At 54.6% G+C, this 19,566-nt stretch overlaps 2 protein-coding genes across 4 annotated transcripts in view; both read right to left on the bottom strand.

The window, feature by feature from the left end:
- Positions 1-4,843: 4,843 nt before the first annotated feature.
- On the bottom strand, positions 4,844-10,217 carry CRYBB3 (crystallin beta B3). The gene is made up of 5 exons (XM_069558296.1): positions 10,059-10,217; positions 8,507-8,625; positions 7,218-7,350; positions 6,303-6,445; positions 4,844-5,159 (listed from the first exon to the last, which is right to left on the bottom strand). The coding sequence occupies exons 1-5, from the start codon at positions 10,131-10,133 to the stop codon at positions 4,994-4,996; spliced, it is 636 nt and encodes a 211-aa protein (XP_069414397.1). The 5' UTR covers positions 10,134-10,217; the 3' UTR covers positions 4,844-4,993.
- A 3,431-nt stretch (positions 10,218-13,648) lies between these two features.
- The window catches only part of KIAA1671 (KIAA1671 ortholog), a 181,010-nt gene continuing 175,092 nt past the window's right edge, over positions 13,649-19,566 (bottom strand). For 2 of the 3 annotated variants that reach the window (XM_069558294.1, XM_069558293.1), the window contains exon 8: positions 13,649-18,719. The gene's annotated coding sequence lies outside the window, so the exon portion shown is untranslated. The remainder of the gene's footprint in view (positions 18,720-19,566) is intronic. The other variant, XM_069558292.1, reaches the window with a different exon arrangement.

The raw sequence follows: 19,566 nt of genomic DNA, 5'->3' as shown, positions 1-19,566 counted from the left end.
AGATGAAAAACACTTCTGGAGATGGATGGTAACGATGATCGAAAGAGAACGTGAATGTATTTAATGCCACTAAAACGAATACTTAAAAGTGGCTAAAATGGTAAATTTAATGTTATGACTATTTTATCACAATAAAAATAATGTTACATAAAGACTTCCAGAGATGTATTGTCTCATAGTTCTGGAAGCTGAACGTCTTAAATCACCTTCTTTTCCTTTTAAGTTTTTTTTAAATTGAAGTACAGTTGATTTACAAGGTTTTGTTAATTTCTGCTGTACAGTAAAGTGATTCAGTTATACATGTTATATATTTTCTTTTTTAAAATATTCTTTTCCATTATGGTTAACACAGGCCATGGTTAACAGGCCATGGGTTACAGCTCTGTACTAACAGCAGGGCCTTGTTGTTTATCCGTTCTACAGATAAAAAACATACATCTGCCAACCCCAACCTCCCACTCCAGCCCTCCCTCAAGCCCTGCCCCCTCTGCAACTACGAGTCTGCTTTGTACGTCCGTGAGTCTGTTTTGTAAACAGACTCATTTGTGTCATTGAGAGAGTCCACGTGTATGTGATATCATGTAGCGTTTGTCTTTCTTCTTCCTGGAGAACTCCAGTTAGTTCCAGTTGCACTCATGTTGCTGCAGATAGCATCATCTCATTCCTTTTTACGGCTAAGTAGCACTCCATTGCATATACACACCTCTCTTCTTTATCCGTTCATCTGTCGATGGACGTTTAGGTTGGTTCCGTGCCTTGACTAGTCATAGTGCTGCTGTGGACACTGGGGTGCATGTATCTCTCAGAATTACAGTTTTGTCTGGATATATGCCCAGGAGTGAGATTGCTGGATCATATGACAACTGTATTTTTAGTTCAAATCACCTTTTTGTTGCTACAAAGGGGAGAGGACCTGGTGTCCCCAAACACAGTTTGATCCTTAAATATAAAAGGAACTCCCAAAGCCAGAAGGAGCCTCAGAGGCCACCTACGTCAAGAGAACTCGTCCCCTCCTTCAGCACCAACACTCCCTTCTCATGACAATTATTTTGTGACAGTCCATTCATCTCTTTAAATAAAATTGAAACTATAACTCACATATGTACATAACTTTCCAAATGAATTAATAATAAGATATTCTAACTATAAAGGAATAAATAAAAGGAAACATAATAATATGTACTTCAATAGAAATAGATTTGGACACAGCTATACAAGAATGATCAGAGAAGGCAACGGCACCCCACTCCAGTACTCTTGCCTGGAAAATCCCATGGACAGAGGAGCCTGGTGGGCTGCAGTCCATGGGGTCGCTAAGAGTTGGGCACAACTGAGCGACTTCACTTTCGCTTTTCACTTTCATGCACTGGAGAAAGAAATGGCAACCCACTCCAGTATTCTTGCCTGGAGAATCCCAGGGATGGGGGAGCCTGGTGGGCTGCCGTCTATGGGGTTGCACAGAGTCGGACACGACTGAAGTGACGCAGCAGCAGCAGCATACAAGAATGATATAAACAGAGTTAGGTATTTGTGCTTCTTACAATGGACAAGTTTGGATAGGAAGGTAACAGTAAACCGAATGTGTGTTTGACAGTTTCATATGCCCAGGAAGAATCTTTTTGAACATAATACAGCCAGACATGCAAATTGGCCCAGTGGTGATTTATTGGTGATCCACACACTGCAGGCAGCATCACTGTGGGCCTCGTGATTTTTCCAAAACGGGGAGGAATGCTTGGTCAAGTTCCCACTGGGGTATTTACACACCAGTTCCTGTTAGCTGTTGGATGAGGGCTGCTCCTTGTAGGTGTTAATTCGCCAGAACTCCAGCTGCCCCTGGGCATACAGGCATGCAGAGGCTGGCAGCTGGAAGTGGCCCTCACACACCACCACTGCAAGTTCTAAGGGCTATGGAGATCCACACACCATCCAGGGGCAGATTAATGACCTCCAGGGTAAAAACTGGCAGCAGGAATTGGCAGGAGGCCCCCCAGAGAACCTGACTTGGGGAGTGTCTTCGTTGAGGCTCGCTCCTGGTGGACCTACAGAAGAAGGAAGCCCGCACAGTTTGCTTCAGCTCCCGGGAGTCCTGGGGTTACAGTCCAGTCCCGTCTCCATGAGTCCTGCTTGCTCCCAGGTCCTGTTCTCCCCATGAAGTCTTGCCGCAGCTTGGATTTCCCAAGCTTGGCCACGGAGCCTGGTTGCCTTATTCTCTCGCTTGCGCTGCCGTCCTTGGGATGAACCCCTGTCACTGAGTCACTGAGCCTCCTCTCTGGATCGTACAACCACAGAGCCCATCTCTAGGCTCATCATTTTTAAAGATGCGAAGGAAGAGGGTGAATATTTTTGGAGCCCATAGTTCTCATAGGCTACTGTTCTCATCCCTCTCTGCAAATTAAACTTATGCAGGTGCTCAAAGCAACCTACACAGACAGTGTTATTAACTTCATGCTACAGACGAGGTGACGGAGGCACAGAGAGGTTAAGTGACTTGCCCACAGGCACACAGTAGATGATGGAGCCTCAGAAAGAACTGAGTGATGTGGATCCAAGGCCCATCTGGGTCACCACGCCTCTAACCACTAGTCTACGAGGTCTCTCAATTAAGCTAAATGATTTCCTGGTTCTGAATCTTGACCTTTTCTCACTGAGGGATGCTCTTGTTTTGCTATTCCGTTTAGGCCCTGCCCCTGAACCGACTGGAATTTGAGTCTAGGTTGGAATTAAGAGCAGCCTTTTGGGGTTATGCAGCCTGGGGTCAAATCCCAGCACTGCAGCCCACCGGGCTGTGTGACCTTCGCAGTTGGCTGTCCCTCCCTGTGCTTCCTGGGCCTTTAAGAGGATTGAACCAAAGTAAAAAGTCCATTTGAGGGGGCTTCCCTGGTCGCTCGGTGGTAAAGAATCAGCTTGCCAACGCAGAAGACCTGGGTTCAACCCCTGGTCCAGGAAGATCCCCCATGCTGCCGCAACTAAGCCCGCGTGCCACACGACTGTGTGCCCGTGTGCCCTACGACGTGTGCCCCATGATGTGTGCCCACGTGCCACATGACTGAGCCCGCACGCCGCTGCCACTGACGCCCGAGCGCCCTGGAGCCTGTGCTCTGCAAGCGAGGAGCCAGCACCATGAGGAGCCCAGCACCATGAGGAGCCCAGCGCCACAGCACGAGGGTGACCCCACTGTCGACAGCTAGAGAAAAGCCCACGTGGCAACGAAGGCCCAGCACAGCCAAAAATAAACAAATAAGATTTATTGTATTTATATCTTTTGAAAAAAATAATTTGAGGTGACTTCTCTGCTGTGCATTTCTTTTCAACAGGCAGGCTGAAGGAGCTGAATAAATTGCCCTGCCTTTCATGTCTTCCTGGGGCCCCACGGGCCTCCCCCACAGCAGCTGCCTCGGCCATGGGGAGGCTGGGGGTGGTGGGGAGGGGCTCTGGGTGCCACAGGAGAGCAAAGTCAGGGGGACTTCTGGAAGTGGGAGGGGTGGGGACTGGTCCCCAGGAAGCCAGCTGGCACCTGTCCAACCAGACAGTCCCTCCTCTTCCCACAGGGGGAGGGAGGTCAGAGGAGACTCATTTGTGTACCGGGCTCTGCTTGGCAACCCCCTTGGGCCGGATGAAGCCACTGAGGCTCAGAGCAGTGATGGTCAGGAGTCGGGGGTGGGGTGGGGGCTCAGCCGTCAATCTGAGGCTGCAGAAGGGCAGGGGTGGCCACTGAGCATGGAAGAGAGACGGCCGGGGCACCACGTCATCTCAGCTCACCCCGATCTCTGTAGGAGCCTCCCGACCCGTCCCCCTGCCTCCCCTCAGCCCCACTGTCTGTGTTCTGGGCCCCAGCCAGAGCGGTCCTGTTAAACCTAAAGGCAGACCGTTCAAACTCGGCTCGTTCAAACTCCCCGTGGCTCCCACCTCCTAGAGAAGAGTCAGAGTTTGCCAGGGTCGGTAGAGCCCTACACGCCAACCTTAACTCCCTCTCTGACCCCTCCCAGTCTCTCAGGTGACACATTCCAGACCCACTGGCCTCCCACTGCTGTGTTGGAGCAACATTGCTGTGTCTCCCTCCCTCGGCTGCAAAGCCTGTTCTCCTTCCACCCGGAATGTTCCCCCAGCTCACTTAGGTCTGAGCTCAAATGTTGCCTCCTCAGAGTGGAGTTCCCTGACCACCACCCCATCACCCTGCATCCTTGAATCCCGCTTTCTTCTCCTTAACCTTGGCCACCTCCTGACGTTATGGTCAAACTTGCTCACTTATGTTCGGGCTCTCTCATAGAAGGTGAGCTCTGTGAGGGCGGGACTTTTGTTCGGTTCTCTGCTGTGACCTCAGGCCTTGAACAGGGCCTGGCATTTGTCGAATACGTTAAAGAAAACAGAGACAGACAGAGAGATGGAGGGGGGATGATGGACAGGTAGATGGGCAAGGAGAAGGATGGATGGGTGAGAGGGTGGCCGCAAGGGTGGCTGCATGGATGGATGGATGGAGGGAGGGGTGGATGGATCAATGGATGAATGAATAGCGGATGGAAGGATGGAGGGACGGACGAACCGCAGGAACGGAAAGAAAGATGAGCGGGTAGAAGGAAGGATGGATAAACCAATGGACAGAAGAAAACAGAGAAATACGGAAGGAAGACTGGAAGGATGGACGGATGGACAGACTGCCAGATGGAGACACAGGCGGACAGACTCGATATCAGGGCTCAGCTGATGAGAACCGGGGGCTTGGAGTGGGAGCACAGCTCCCAGCCGTCCGGCGGGGCGCTCAGAACCTTCTCCCGCAGCCTCCCTCGCCCTGCCCCTCGGCGGCTCCACCCTGGCCCGCCCCCTCATGCAGTGACACGGAGGAGCATGGCAGATGGGGGGCCGGCCCCAGGCTTTATTGAGCAGATTCGGGGGAAGGGTGGCCCCGCAGGCCCTCACCCCGGCCCTGGAGCCTCCTCTTCTTGCCTTTGCTGCCCCCCGGTGCGGGCCTGGGCCACTGGGGCCCGGGCGCCCTTCAGCTGCTGAGGAACACGCCTCGCTTGTGCCACTTCTGGTCGCGGATGCGGCGCACGGACTGCAGCTGCGGCTGGTTCGCGTCCCACTCGTTCCAGTGGCGGTACTCGCCCCGCTCGAACACGTACTGGCGCCCGCGGTAGCCCGGGAACTCGTAGCCAACCCACCTGCAAGGAGGCGAGGTCAGCGTGAGAAGCCTGCGGGCTCTCGCCTCCCAGCCAGACCCAGTCTTTGAAAACCAGCCCCTGAGCCTGCTCTCCACCTGAGCGAATCCTTCCTTGGCTTCCCAGTGCCCTGGGGATGAATGCAAACTCCTAGCCCTACTCACAAACGAGACTCTAGCCTTGCCTCTCATTCCTCCTTCATAGCCCCACTCCAGCCCGTCTCAGCCTCTCCCTGAACCCAACATGTCTCTGAGCCTTTACACCTGCTGTTCCTTCTGCCTGGAATGCTGTTCCTTGCCTCATCCTCATTTCATTCCCTCTTTCACAGCAACATTTACATATCAATTTGGACATCTCCTCCAGAGAGCCCTTCCTGATTGCCCCAGGCTAAACCAAGTACCTCATCAGGACTCCCAGAGCCCCTGTATGTCCCCCATCACAGTTCTGATCACTACAAATTGTGAATAGCTGTTTCCTGGTCTGTTTCCCTATTAAACTGTGAATTTACCAAGGGATGAATTATGGGAGTTGTGTAGTTCTTACTGCCCCCGTACCCTACACACAGCAGACGCTCAGTGAAAAGTTGTTGAATACAGTATTATCAGGAAGAGGTGGCACCTCTCAAGGCCCAACCCCAGGTTACAAGCCCGCAAGTGAGGTGTAGTTGCCTAGACAAAGGGAGAGTGACCCTAAGATTGCATTAACAGAGATATTAAACCTAGAAGGAGGGAGGAGAAGAGCCTGTTCTCCTATGTACCACTTAAGCCACCCCTACATACATGCTGGGTCTCCTGGTGACAAGGACAAAGACTGTGAAAAAGGGGAAAACAAATCTGAACTCCAAGGTCTAGGGGAGTTCAGATTTCACTTGGTTAAAAAAAAAACAAAAACAAAAAAAACAACTGTCTCTAAGTCGAGGCTTCCTGGAAATCCAATGGTACAGGAATCCAAGCAGGTGGACATTCAAATCATGGGGGCTTTGAGCAAGGCTGGTATAGGGGCTCTGACTCGAATGAAGGGCCTTCAGACCCGGGGGGAGCCGGAAATGCCAGCTATGTATTAAACCGTGAACAGAGATTCCATTTGGAGCCCGAGGCATGGGAACTGGAGGACAGGGCAGGGCAAGGGTGGGGCAGGGTCCCTTACGTCCCGTTGATGGCCCGGACGCTCGCCACTCGGTCCTGGAAGCCATGAGCCCAGAGGCTGGGCACATCATCGTCCACTATCTCCATCTTGCGGCCGCCAAAAGCCGGGTTCTCAAAGAGATGCAGTTTGTGATCCGGGCCATCCTGGGGGCAAGACCACGGGATGAACCGGCTGCTCCCATGCCCAGGACAGAGGGCCCAGGAGGCTCCAGCAAAGGCTCAAGGCACCGCAGAGTAACGCCCACCCCCAGAGCTGGTCTCCTTAGGACTTCCAGAGCCAGAGAGCCGTGAAACCGAGAGAGGAGGCTTTCAGGTCTGGATAAACCTCGTCATTTAGCAGGTAGGGACACCGAGGCACAGAGAAGGAGGCAGGAAACCAGACTCACTCATGTAGAAATATCCCCGCTTTATGAAAGCAGATTCTGAGTCGGTCTACCTGGCCTTTCTCCTCCCATCCCCCCTCCAAGGAGCATCAGTCATTGTGAGCAGGAGGAAAGGCGGGACTAGCCGCTGGCCTGAGTCAGCATGTGGGAGGGAAGAGCCACCAGGCACCGGGTCTCTTTCAGGTGTTGGAGAAACACAGCGGAAGGACTTGAGCTGATTTGCAGTTACTTTCTGAAGCTATTTACTGGGCTCTATGGGTTCGACTGGACCACGTGGCTCCTGATTTTAATAAGGCTACAGAGGGATATGCCAGTGACCTGCTGGCTAAGGCAAGATATGAATCCTGGCCTCCTGACCTGCAGCTCAGTGCCCATTCAGTAGCCCACTTCTTGTCCCCCCAAAACCAACTCAGATCAGAAATAACGAGGTCTCTCCCCGGGCCAGATCCATGCCAGCCGAGCCCTTGGCTGAGCTCGTGAAAGGAGCCTGCCAGGAGCGCCCGGCGTGTCCGGCTTCCAGGGGCTGTACTCACAATGTGCAGGGGCCGGAGGGACAGGAGGCTGTCGCTGTGGTGACTGTTGGACCAGGCATCCCAGCGAGGGTAGTCCCCCTTCTCCAGGACGTACTGCTCCCCGCGGAAGGCCCTGCGCTCAAATGCCAGCCACCTGCAGGAGGAAGGAGGGCTGGGTCACTCATCTCTGCTGCCCTGGGGGTGGGGAGGACCCATGTCTAGGTAGGGGGGTGGTGCCCAAGAGCTGACCTTTGACCCTGCCCCTTTCCTCCGACCCTAGTCCTGGTATTGAGGGAGTTACTAGAACTTACTAGGAGCTGAGACTTGGAGCCAGAAAACCAGCCTGGGAAAGAGCATTGAAATCGGTTTTAGGTGCAGCCTCCATATAGACTGCTCAGAAACGTTTCCAGCAGGAGGCCTGGCACACAGTAAGGATTCCATCGCCAGCTCCTCCTCTTTCTCCTTCCTTATTCCTCCCCCTCTTCCTCCGCTAATTCCTCTATTAGATTGTTATTCTTATTATTACAGTTATATCTCTCTGTCCATTTTCACAAAAACTCTGAAGTCCATATGCTTATTATTCCCATTTAGCAGATGAGAAAACAGAGGCCCAGAGGGTGAAGCACCTCACCCAAGTGGTTAGTACCACAGCCTGGGCTTTTCATCTGAATAATTCGGGGTCCAGCGGGGGACTCCTGCCTACTGGGTGGATGTGGACAGAAGTCAACCACTTTGGCCTCAGTTTCCCTATCTGTCAAGTGGGCAGCCGTGAGGATTTAGGGGTATTGTTGCTGTTGTTTAGTCACTCAGTTGTGCCTGACTCTTTGCGACCCTACAGACTGCAGCCTGCCAGGCTCCTCTGTCCATGGGATTTCCCAGGAAGAACACTAGTTGCCATTTCCTTCTCCAGGGGATCTTCCCAACCCAGGGATCGAACCTGAGTCTCCTGCATTGGCAGGCAGAGTCCTTACCACTGAGCCATCCCAGGATATCAAGCACATTAGAATTTAGATGTTATCATCACTATTAAAGTCATCAGTATTAGACCCCACTAGCTGGGCACTGAGCCAGGCGCGTGTCTTCCTCTGTCCTCTCTGCACAATGCTCTGCTACTGACCCCAGAGATGGGGAGCTGGAAGGAGTCCAAGAGAATCACTGTTCAATGCTCCCATTTACAGGTGGGAAGACTGAGGCCAGATATGGGGAGGGAGTTGCCTAAGGCCCCACAGCAGATTGACAGCTTGCTCCTGGCCCTCCCGACTCCCAGGGGGCCCAGGGTTGGGAGGAGGGCTGTGGGTCCGGGTACTCACGGGCCCGACTCCACCTGGATGGAGCCCACCTTCTCCAGCAGGCTTTCCGTCAGATTGGGACACTCGGCTGTGAGCTCGCACCTCTTGCCCTGGAAGTTCTCCATTTCGTACACGATCACCTAGAAGCGCAGCCTCCTCAGCATCGCATCGGGGCCGGGCTCCCAATCCCAGCCCGTGTCCTGCCTCGGAGGGCCTTGGAGGCAGGTACCACCCCCTGCTCCAACAGCTCTGCCTGGAACCGGCCTGAAGCCAGCAGCGCCGCGGGCTTGCCCTGCCCCCTGGTGGCCACAGAGGGCAACGCCTCCAGTTCAGTTCAGTTCAGTCGCTCAGTCGTGTCCGACCCCTGAACGGTTTTATGAAGACCTACAAGACCTTTTAGAACACTCAAAAAAAGACGTCCTTTTCATTATAGGAGACTGGAATGCAAAAGTAGGAAGTCAAGAAACGCCTCCAGGAACCCCATTAATCCAGGGGACTGCAAGCTGGGTGTCTGGCCAGAAACGGCAAAGCGAAATGTCCAAAATGACTGGAGGGAGGGCTCTAGAGAAACGACGCTGCTGTGGTCAGGAGGGGCTGTGGGCCCCCTTCTACGCTTTTCGAGAGAAGCCGAAATCTGTTACTCCGCCTTAATGTGAGATGTCTCCATTTTGAAAGTCCTGGGCAGCACAAATACAACTCCAGCTTGCACTAGCTAAACTTCACCTGTGCCCGCGAAGAAGGGGCTGCCAAGGCAGAGGTGGGTTTTGCCTCCTTCACCCGCTTAGAAGCACTAACTGTCTCTTTAGCGGGTCTCTGGGGAACATCAGCTCCAGTCCTTTTACACAAGGGCCAAGGGGGGCTCAGAAAGGGTTCGGGGCTGCACAGCAGGTTAAGTGGAGGTACTGGATTCAGTAAGCCTGCCAGCGCTTCTCTCATAAGCAGTGATGAAGGCTGGCAGTGATGCCCCCTTCTCCAGTGGGGGGATAGCTGGGGGTCCAGAGGGTGAGGCTGATTCACCCACGAATCAGGCGCAGAGCCAGGCAAGCCTCTGTGCTGCTCTTCTCCTCCCGGTGCCCCCCAGTCTGGTTAAAGACCCCACTTATTTCCTTCGTCAATCCATCCTGGGACCCCACCTTAAATTAAAGCCACCGGGATAGCTTAGAAAGGGCGGAAAGAGCCCACAAATGCCAGCTCTTGGATTTCTCTGTTTGCTGGCCGTGATAATGGCACCGACGTTTGACCCTCCCTGAGAAGCATGAATGCCGTCCCCAGGTTAAAGGTGGGGCTGCTGAGGTCCAGGGAGGCCCAGGGACTGGACCGAACTCAGGCAGGAGGGTCAGCGCCGTGTCTCCTGAAAGCCCCGTCGACACTGGCAGTGTGGGTGTGACCAGGTCCCCCGTGCAGACGAGGACACAGAAGAGGCAAGAGTGGGGAGATGCCCTCTTGCTCCCGGCTGGCAGGAAGGGCTGCTGCTGCTTTCTGGAGAGAGGCTGCCCGGCCGGGAGGCGGGCCCCGAGGACCATGAGCAGCCCTGGGCCCAGGGCCCCCTGGGACCCCTCCCTGACCCCTGTACCTTGTAGCTGCCCCCGAGACCGCCGTGGCTCTTGCCGGCCGCAGCCTGCTCCGGTGCGCTGTGCTGCTCTGCCATCTCCGCGGGAACCCCTGTGGCTTCGATCAAAGCAAACGGTCACCAGGTGCGCCTCGGGGGGGAAACCCAGGTGCCTGGAGTCGACGATAAGCTCCAGAACTCGGCCGCCTCTGAGACGTGGGATGTGGTCGGTGCTCACAACCAACCTGCTGTCATTTAGCAAACATCCCACCGAGCATCTGCTGTGGCCCACAGGGCCTGGGACAGTCAGGGGGAGGCGGATACCCATTTTACAGGCGGAAATCCCTAGGCCCAGAGAGGCGGGGCTGGGATGGGGCTCCAAAGCCCGTGCCCTTCCCCCTCCCCCGGAGCTTTGGGGGGATACTACGCCTCCAGACTCTGCTCAGGGGTTGGGGGGCGGGCCTCGGGGAGCCTCCTCTGCTAGGATTGCTCCCACCTCCACCCCCAGGCAGTAGGCTTCCATTCACCGATTCCTTACTTTGCCAAAAATCCCAAGAGAACCCAGTCGTTCCCTTGCCCTGGGCTGGGTGATTGAAACAGGAGACCACGGACTAGTGGGAAACAGATGGACAGACGTCTAGAGAAAGCAAGATGCTGGAGGGCAGGCCCTGGGACACCCGCTCAGCTTCTGTTTTCATCCCACACGCGTTTACAGAGCACTCACCGTATAGCAGCCACTTAGAGACCCAGATGCAGACAGACAGACAGATGGCACCCCTCCATCCCTAGGGATGGTGCCACACACCGCTGGACCTGAGTTCTTACATGGAAGGATCTGCCTGATGCCAAACACCCAGACGCACAGGACTGTTCTCCTGTTTATAAACACACCCACAAGTGCACACACACGCACACACAGGCTCCCATGGTTTTCTTGGGAGCGGGCGGGCTGCGTGGCCCTGATACTCAGGACACAGGCCCAGCGATGCTGTCTGCCTGCCTGTGTCCAGCCTCGTCAAAAAGCGGGGCCTGGAAACGGGGCCAGGCCAGGGAGGACCCTCAGCAGAGGGGCCGGCCCCCTACTTTACCCACTCCCCTTCCTCAGCGGTTCTCAGTCTCTGCAGGGGCCCTGCCCTGAGCTCACACCCCAGGGCTCGCCCTGTGGGACACCGGCTGGCTCCGGCCCTCACGTGGACCCCCGGCTGGTGCGGGGGGCTGGCCGTGCACGTCCCCTCCCCTGGAGGCCGCCCAGGGCTGGGCCGGCCTCCCCGTCCCCGCACCCTCGGAGTGCACCTGTTGCCGTCGCCGTGAGGAGAGAGGGGGCCGGCGCCGTCTGCAGACTCAGTCCACTGCCACCAGGACTGCCCTATTTATGGGTGCTTTCTGACAGCCCAGCACATCCCAGCTTGCTGAGGCAGCGCCCTGTCCGCCCGATTCCGTGCGCGCCACTTCACCTCAATAGCAGGCCTGGGGAGGCCCCCGGGCCTGTGTCCTCAGCCGCGGTCTCTGATGTCTTCCTGGGGGCAGGTGGGCCGCGCCAGCCTCCCGGGGAGCCCCGCAGCACCAAGCTCTCAGTGCCCCTAACTTCCTTGCTCTGGCTTCTCAGTGCCAGCATCTTCTTTTTGGGGTGGGTGACACCCTCAGAATGGCTCCAGTTCTTAAAGCGCCAGGCCCTAGAATTTCTCAATTTTCCCCTGTGCTATGGGGCCTAAAATTTAAGTCCGATCACCCTGAACATCCCCTCCAAGGTGGGTGTAAATCCATCCACACATTTCCATGAGACATGGTAACAGACCCAATAAAGATGCCTTTTCTACGGATGACAGTGTTCATTTACGGAAAACCTACTCTGTCCACGGCGCTGGGCCAGCTTCGTGAGCAGTGTGTTCAGTCCTCATGCAGCTCTCTGGAGGGGAGGAATTGTGACTGCCACTTTATAGAGGGGGAGACAGTTCAGAGAGGTGAAGTCACTTAGCCAGGGTCACACAGCAGACAGGAGGCGGAGGGGCTGGTCTGCTCCAGGGTCCAGCTCTCAGCCTCAATAGGAATAAAGACGATCATGACAGTCACTTTATTTATGACCAAAAACTTAGATCCATGCATTTTGTGTGCGTGTCTAACAAAGTATAATTTCACCTGTGACAGCTACAGAATTTCCTCAGTTTTCAAAAGTTTGCTTCAAGCCACTTTGCTTTTATGAAAGACCTACATTAGTACTCGTTTTCTCCAACAGAAAGAAATCTAGAGGACTTCTGCTTTTATGAAAAAAGGCGAAAAGCCACAGTTGCATTCAGCCTTTATTTTATAACGAGCCCTTATAGAAGCAGGGTGAGCCCCAAGCAGCGGCTGGCGCCACCAAGTGTCTTCCGTGAGAATTGCACTCAGCATCACAGCGTCAGGTCGCCATGGCTTTGAACCGTGTCTGTGTCTGTCTGCTCTTTCTCTCCATTTCTTTTGTGCATCTGTGAGCGAGCTGTGTCCACAGGTAACCGCTGTTTCAATGTATGCCACTGCAGCTTAACAAAGATTTCAGAGGAGCGCTCTACTCTAAGATAGAAGAGAGGAACTTGTATTCAGTGGTTACTGAAGCAATAAAATAAATGACGGGGCAAAGGAGTGAATAGTTAAGCTGAGGGTTTTCTTTAGCTGTTGCTTGTTTTTGGCTAAAACCCTCAAGTCACCATAAACCCCAGCATCCCCAGAGAGGTGGGTGACAGCGGGGCTCTGGAACCCGGTGGATCTGTGTGACCTTGGGGGAGTGAACGAAGGTCACAGCCACAGGCTCATCTGCTAGTGGAGAAGCTTCTCTCTCCTCGAGCCATGGGAGCAAAACAGGGAAGCCTCACTTTCTTAATCACTGAGGATCCTGCCCACTGCTGACAATTCAGACCAAGGGGCTGCTTCCTTCTGGCACTCGTGGAGAACAGAGTAGGTCTCAGCCCCTTAACCTGAGATGCAGCTGGCACCCGCTGGGGACATCAGGGGGTGACAGAGGCGGGGACGGCCCAGCAGGCTTGATTCCCCCCGACCGCCCCCATCAGCTCCTTTAGGGTCCTGAAGACGCAGGTGCCCAGATCTCACATGCCACACGTCTTTAACCTAAAGTTCTCGGTCTTGGCGCTGTTGCCAAGCGGGGCTGAATTATTCTTTGTGACAGGGCAGGAGGGCTGTCCTGGGCAGTGGGGGATGTTTACCAGCATCCCTGGCCTCCTCTCACGACATGCCAGGAGCACGCCCTTCCCTCCTTATGATAATTTAAGACAACCCCTGTCATTTTGCCAGATGTCATGCAGACAAGCTGAGTCCACCCGGGGCCACTGCCTTTTAACTTCTGCCAGCTCATATCACCCTCACCACCTCTATTCTGGAGGAGCGTGGGGGTCCAGAGACACCCCACAGCCAGGGGGAAGCAGAGTTGGGGACTCAAGCCCACGTCGAATGGAGATCCGGCTCTGCCTCCATCCGGCCCCGGTTCCCAGGACCCCTGCTGCGCCCTCCTGCAGCCAGGCCCCCCAGACTGGCCCCCCTCAGCGCGGTGGAGGGACTGACTCAGCTAGGGACAGGCAAGCATGCGTGGGGGAGTCCATTCATTCACACACCGACACGCTGAGGTCTCTAGGGCAGCTCGCGTCAAAGCTTTATTCGCTGTTTCCAGAGTCTGAATGTGACATCTTTGTACATGCAAAAGGTCATTGTGTTTTAGGGCAGTCGACCAGACTCCCAACTGCTCTGCTGTGCGTATGAAATCTCTTTACAGTTACAAAATAGAAAAGCACTTGTAGGCATCCGATACTCTGAGAGGTCCGGGAGGCCCCGTTGGTTTTGACGGTAAAAATATAGTTTTTTTTTCTTTCTGGATGAATTCTCAGTCACATGATTAGAGAGGTCCTTTCTGGGACTGAATAAAGTGCCGGTCGACCGCCTTCCGTTCAAACCTCCTGGAGCCCGTGAATTCGTAAGGCAACCGCGAGGACACCAGCTGGCAGGACGCTTCAACTTTCCTGCACACAGGACTCGAGTTCCTTTTCGATCATGACTCAAGTATTGGAGGAAGGGACCCAGGAGAAAGGTCAGGAAAATACAATGGTGTGGGTATATATATCTTTACTGCCCCCATCTTACAGAGCATTCTAAGGATCATAATCACAGAGGAAGTATAGGACTTGGAGGATACTGATATGACTCAATGCAGTACAAAAAATTTCCCGTAACACAATGGATGACTTTTACGAGCCCCGTATTTACAGGATCTATAAGGCCGTGTGGAACGAGATCATTCTTTCACACAACTGGCACTATACATATATTTTTCTTAAACAGGCACACCACCACCAGAGATGGTTAAGCAGGTGCCAGGCTGATTCATGAGATGGTGTGGTGCCAGGTGTGAGGGTGGCAAGGGGATTCAGAGAGGATGACGGGGAGGGGCTGAGGGGTGGCCTTGCCAGAAATCTCAGGCTGACTTTCCAAGAACCTGACTTCCTGGTCCTCCCCTCCCTGCAGAAGCCAACCCACACAAAGAACGAGATCTCTAGAGGGGTGATGGGGGCGGGGGGGCAAAGGAGACACAGACTGGCCGAGGCCCAGCACGTTTGTGCCTACTGGCTTTCTACGTGGTTCTGTGTTTCCGGACCCTCGCCTTGCCCAGAATCCCAACACGGTGGCACCTGGCGGCTCTCAGCACGGGACTCAGATCCACCACTCCCTAAGGGGGCGGAGCCCAGGGTGGATCCCCATCCAGGTGGAGTGGGTCCCTCCTACCCCATGGCATCACAATGCCATGGGGCTTATTTTTTTTTTCTTTCACTTTTCTGTTTCAACACAGGTCAAAAGAGGACACACACAGTCTGACTATAGCAACGCCACGGCTGAAATAGGAGGGGGGGCAATTCCCAGCGGAAAGGGCCTTCCTCCCCATTCCCCACAGACCTCACCCTGCAATGCTGGTTCACACAGAGGCCACCATCATCCAGCTTCCTGTATTAAGGGAAGGACCACAGGGATGGGGGAGGAGGAGGAGGGAGGCTTTCCTTGGGTGGGATGCCATCTTCCATGCAGGAGTCACCTGGACGCCAGCGTTTCAGTTTGGAGAAGATCCGACCACACGTCTGTGGGGCTTTAATCACGCCTGGCTCCTGGGCAGTCTGTGGGCATCGCGAAGCAAAACATAAATGGACACGGTGGTTAGCAGCACCGGGCAGAAGCAGCTGAGCTCTCCTTTTGGGGAAACCATGCCTCAGGGTTTTCCAAATCACCTGCACAGCCTCTGAGGCTGAGGGCCTCGGTCGTTGGGCCCACGTCTATTCCAGTACCAAGAGCTGGCCTCACTTCTCCCCGGGAAGCACGGAAGAAAGAGCTGAAAGCATGCGGCCTGGCTGGTCCCCTGCAAAACCTCCCCATCTGACTGTCCTCTCCCCGAATCCCAGGCAACTGGAGGTTGTCGGGGCCGCGTCGCTCAAAGCCCCCAACATCCTAAACACTGGTGGGGGGACATCTCTTCCACCGGAGTTTCTCAGGTGGCGCTGAGGGGTTTTCCACCACACTGACTCTTGAGGCCTTGCGTGGAAATTCTTAGGCAGGAGTGTGAAGAGGGGGATCAACTGGAGGGTAAAGTGATATGGACTTCTCAGAAGAGCAGCTGTCAAAATGCTGATGTGCAAAGCCGGTGGGGAGAGGGAAGTGGGGAGAGAGAGAGAAAGAGAGAGAGATTATACTTAACAAAATCACCTATCTAGCCATCTTATTTTGGATGCATTCTGTATAAAACTGTCATTTAAAGAACGCCAAAGGCCCAGGCGAGGAGGGCTCGATGAGTGCGGGCGACTTGACTGCAGACGAATGGTTAAGGCATTATTCAGTCCGTTGAAAAGGAGACGGGTTTCCAAAGGCGGCTCCAGGAGAATTCAAGAAACCAGCATACTTACAACCCCCTGCGTGGCCCCGGAGGGCTCACCCCACTTAGAAAGAGGAGACGTGAAAGAACCCACTGGCCCAGCTGGCTGTCTGCAGAGGCTCCCAGCAGAGCATCGGTTGCTGGAGACGTCACTGTACGGATGGCGGCCGGAGCCGGAGGTCCTGGGAGCGTGTTGAGCTGGTGGCTCCTGACCCAGTGAGACTGTCTGCTCTGAGGCGGAGGGATGAGGCTGCTGCGGTCAGTTTCAAGGGGTGGACTCTGCTCGTCCTCGTCACCAAGGAATTAAATGGAGTTTTATTTCCAGTCCAGGAGTGGGAGGTTAGGTCGACGATCTCCAGGTCAGTCTCGTTTTCAAGGATTCCAGGTCAGTATCATTTTCAAGGGTTTTTTTCTTTCCTTTAGGGTAAACTTGGGCTGAAACACGACTGACTGAGAACTGAGCCTTTTTGCCTGGTGGGTGCTGACCGAACATAGCAGGTCACTCCCTGCTGCCTAAGATGCAACCAAGGTGCCTCCCCACCTTGAGAAAGATGGAAAGACCGTTGCCAAGAAAAGGGGCCAGGGTCAGAGCACACTAGGAGTGGCTTTTAAAGGGGACCTGTTGACCTGGAAAGTCACAACATCAAAACTGAAGTAAAAGGTGAACTGGGTCTTTAAAAGAAAAAAAGATAGAAAAATCAACTGATGTGGATCCTGAAAGGATTAAATCCCCAAATGGCCAAAGAGAACGGACTGACTGCAAACTCGAGGGATGAAGAGAACACAGACTATGGTCAAGCAGGACCAAACCTCCAGACACAGATGCACAAAGCTGCCGGGCGACAGGCTCCAACCACCGCCCGTCCAGTGGACGGAGCTCAACCAACAGGACTCGGGGGGGAGGGGCCCCCTCCACCTGGGTCACTGTCCACTGTGCTGAGCCACAACCCCTCTCTGGCCCAGGTGTTGGTCTTAACCCAGAGCAACGGGATTGGTCTCCATCCTCCAGGAGAGGGAAGAGGCGGTGAAGGGAGATAAGAGAGGAAGAAGCGTTGAGGAGACGGAGACGACAGAGACTGAAGGAGGGAGGGGGTGGCTGGGGGGAGGGAGGCGTGTTTTGACACCATCTGCGAAGAATGGATTTCTCCAAGAGAGACTCAGCAAGCTCAGCCCCAGCGCCCCTCAGCAATCACGGGCTGCACTGTGAACTGCCCAAGCATCCTTCTCTCAGGTGGGCGGCTCCCGGGCAAGGTTGGCACAAAGTTTATGGCGACTCCAGACGTGGCAGGTGGGGTGACCATCTCTGGGCTGTATGTATGCTGGAGCCTCGGGCCGGAGAGGCGGAGGAGGCTGGTGTGGAGAAACTTCCGCCAAAAAACAGAAAAAAAAAAAAAACAAAACAAGAGGACAGAGCAGACAGTGACTGGAGACCCCAGAGGTCTTGGAGATTCCTGGGAATGAGCTTAGAGTTGGCGAGCAAAAAGAGGCCCACAAGGCTGCACTTGGTCACCTAGCATCCGGCAGGTCTGTCCGGAGTCCCTGGACTGGGGGTTGGGGGGAGTGGAGGGACTCCCCTCCAGAGAAGGGCTTTCAGCAAGACTCTCCCTTCCTGCGTTGGGACCTAGAAAAAGCACCTGATCCGCGAGAAATGGGGGGCTGGGTGGGGAGGGTGGGTATCAAGGAGAGGTGAGAGCGAACAAAAAGGACCCCGCATTCGCCGGCGCCCTGAGGCCAACGGGGCGTGGTTCTTCCCATGCCAGCAGCTCAGGTCGCACTCAGAAAATGACTTTGCTGGAAAGACTCCAGGGGCTCGGGAGGGAAAGGCACTGCCGTTTGGGCCGCAGGTTTGGGAAGCCTTGGGAGCGAAGGTCACCCCACAGGAGCTCAGAGCTCTCCAGGAAGGAACCAGGAAAATGTGCACAAGGGTGAGAAGGACTCTCTTTACAAAGCTTGGGGGCGGGGAGAAGATAACCTGAGATGATCCGATACCCGCACGCCTCTCCTCCTGTTCCGTAGCGTGAAAACACACATACGCACTGAATTGCAGAGAAAGTTGGTGAGATTATTGCTTTATCGCCTTCTGAAGCACACAGAATGTGAGGAAGGAGGCCACGGGCCGGCCCTGCACACAGCCCCACTGTGGGGACACACAGACTTGAAGGAACCACGGCGAGGGTGCTTACAGGTGGGGGCTGCTGACTGCTTTGAGAGGGAGAAGGAATTCGCCAAAGGAGCAGCCGAGACCACCCCACCCCCCACCCCCAGCCTGGTGGCACTGCCCTGGACCACTGGTTACAGCAGGAAATGAATGCTTTCATCTTCCTTGGAAATGTCGTTTTGAAAAAGATCGGTCCTGGGGTGAGGGGGGGAAGAGGCGCTTTCGTGATTCAGAACCCAGGGGAGCCGGTCCAACCTTTATATCCATGGTCCTGGAGCTTCGCAGGGGTCTAAAAATGCGTAGAAATGCACATTTTTGTTTTAAGAAAAAAATCCCCAAAAACCAAAACCACCAGCATGGACATTTCTGGACTGCCCAGTCTCTTCCCCAGCCTGAAGCGCTGTCTGCAGAGAGGGTGCACGGGCTTGTGAAGGGTGAGCCTTCCTCCCTGATCCATCAGGGGAGCTTGCGGGGGACGGGCACTGAGACGCCTTCTCCATGGACCGATAGACTGACCGACCGACCGGCCAACGGGAGGGACCAGGCATGTGCAGGAAGCGACGGCAGCAGCGGGACCTCGTCTTCAGGTTCGGACAGTTAAGGCTTGTTCATTAGACATGGTGGTGTCCCCTGTCTGGAGAGGACAGGTGTCAGAGGGGGGGAAGTGAGACCCCACTTCTCCCAGCATCGAGCCCGCAAAGCTTTCCTGGTGCTCCCCAAGATGCCACCGCAACTAGCCATGGGCCAGGAGAGATGACTTTGGTTTTGGGGTGTTTTTTTTTTGAGATATGCGATGAAGAAGGTGGCAGGCGGCCAGATATGATGGAATGAGCCTGCAGTTTAGGATCAGGTCAGGGTGCCAGCTTTGGTGCCCTCAAATGGATCGCTGCAGGCTTGACTGAGATATCATGGGTACAGCACTGAACGCTGAACAGACACAGGCTCTTATCCCCTCTCTAAAACCCTAGAGCACAGGTTTACAGGAGGATTCAGAGATACTTTTGGAGTTTATCATGTGTGTGTGTGTGTGTGTGTGTGTGTGTGTGTGTTCAGTGGCTTCCTTCGTATCTGACTCTCTAGTGACCCCGTGGACTGTAGCCCGCCAAGTTCCTCCGTCCACGGGGTTCTCCAGGCAAGTATATTGGAGCAGGTTGCCGTGCCCTCCCCCAGGGGATCTTCCAGACCCAGGGACTGAATCTGGATCTCTTAAGTGCCCTGCATTGGCAGGCAGGTTCTTTACCACTGGCACCACCTGGGAAGCCTCATGCAGACTGTACAGGAATGTAGAAATTGGGGGCAGTGTGGAAAAAGCTGATTTTGATGTCATTTTATGAAGCGGGGCTGAGATTTGGCGAGGAAGGCTGGCCGAGGGCATGAGACGAGAGTCCTGCCTGTCCCTCCCATCCCAGGCCGCCCAGCAGCGTGGTTTTCCCCAAGCGGCAGCAGACCATGGCCCTCATCTTCCCAGGAACCCAGGACAC

Source organism: Ovis canadensis, chromosome 17, assembly GCF_042477335.2.
Source record: "Ovis canadensis isolate MfBH-ARS-UI-01 breed Bighorn chromosome 17, ARS-UI_OviCan_v2, whole genome shotgun sequence".
Lineage (NCBI taxonomy): Eukaryota > Metazoa > Chordata > Mammalia > Artiodactyla > Bovidae > Ovis > Ovis canadensis.
The sequence above is the reverse complement of the archived record's forward strand: the minus strand, read 5'-3'. Positions and strand labels throughout refer to the sequence as shown.

Coding starts and splice junctions, on each gene's coding strand:
- CRYBB3 (XM_069558296.1), bottom strand. CDS start 10,133: ATGGCAGAGCAGCACAGCGCACCGGAGCAGGCTGCGGCCGGCAAGAGC. Junction 7,351..8,506: donor ATCCAGGTGGAGTCGGGCCC/GTGAGTACCCGG, acceptor TTCCTCCTGCAG/GTGGCTGGCATTTGAGCGCA. Junction 5,160..6,302: donor GTCCGGGCCATCAACGGGAC/GTAAGGGACCCT, acceptor GCCTCCTTGCAG/GTGGGTTGGCTACGAGTTCC.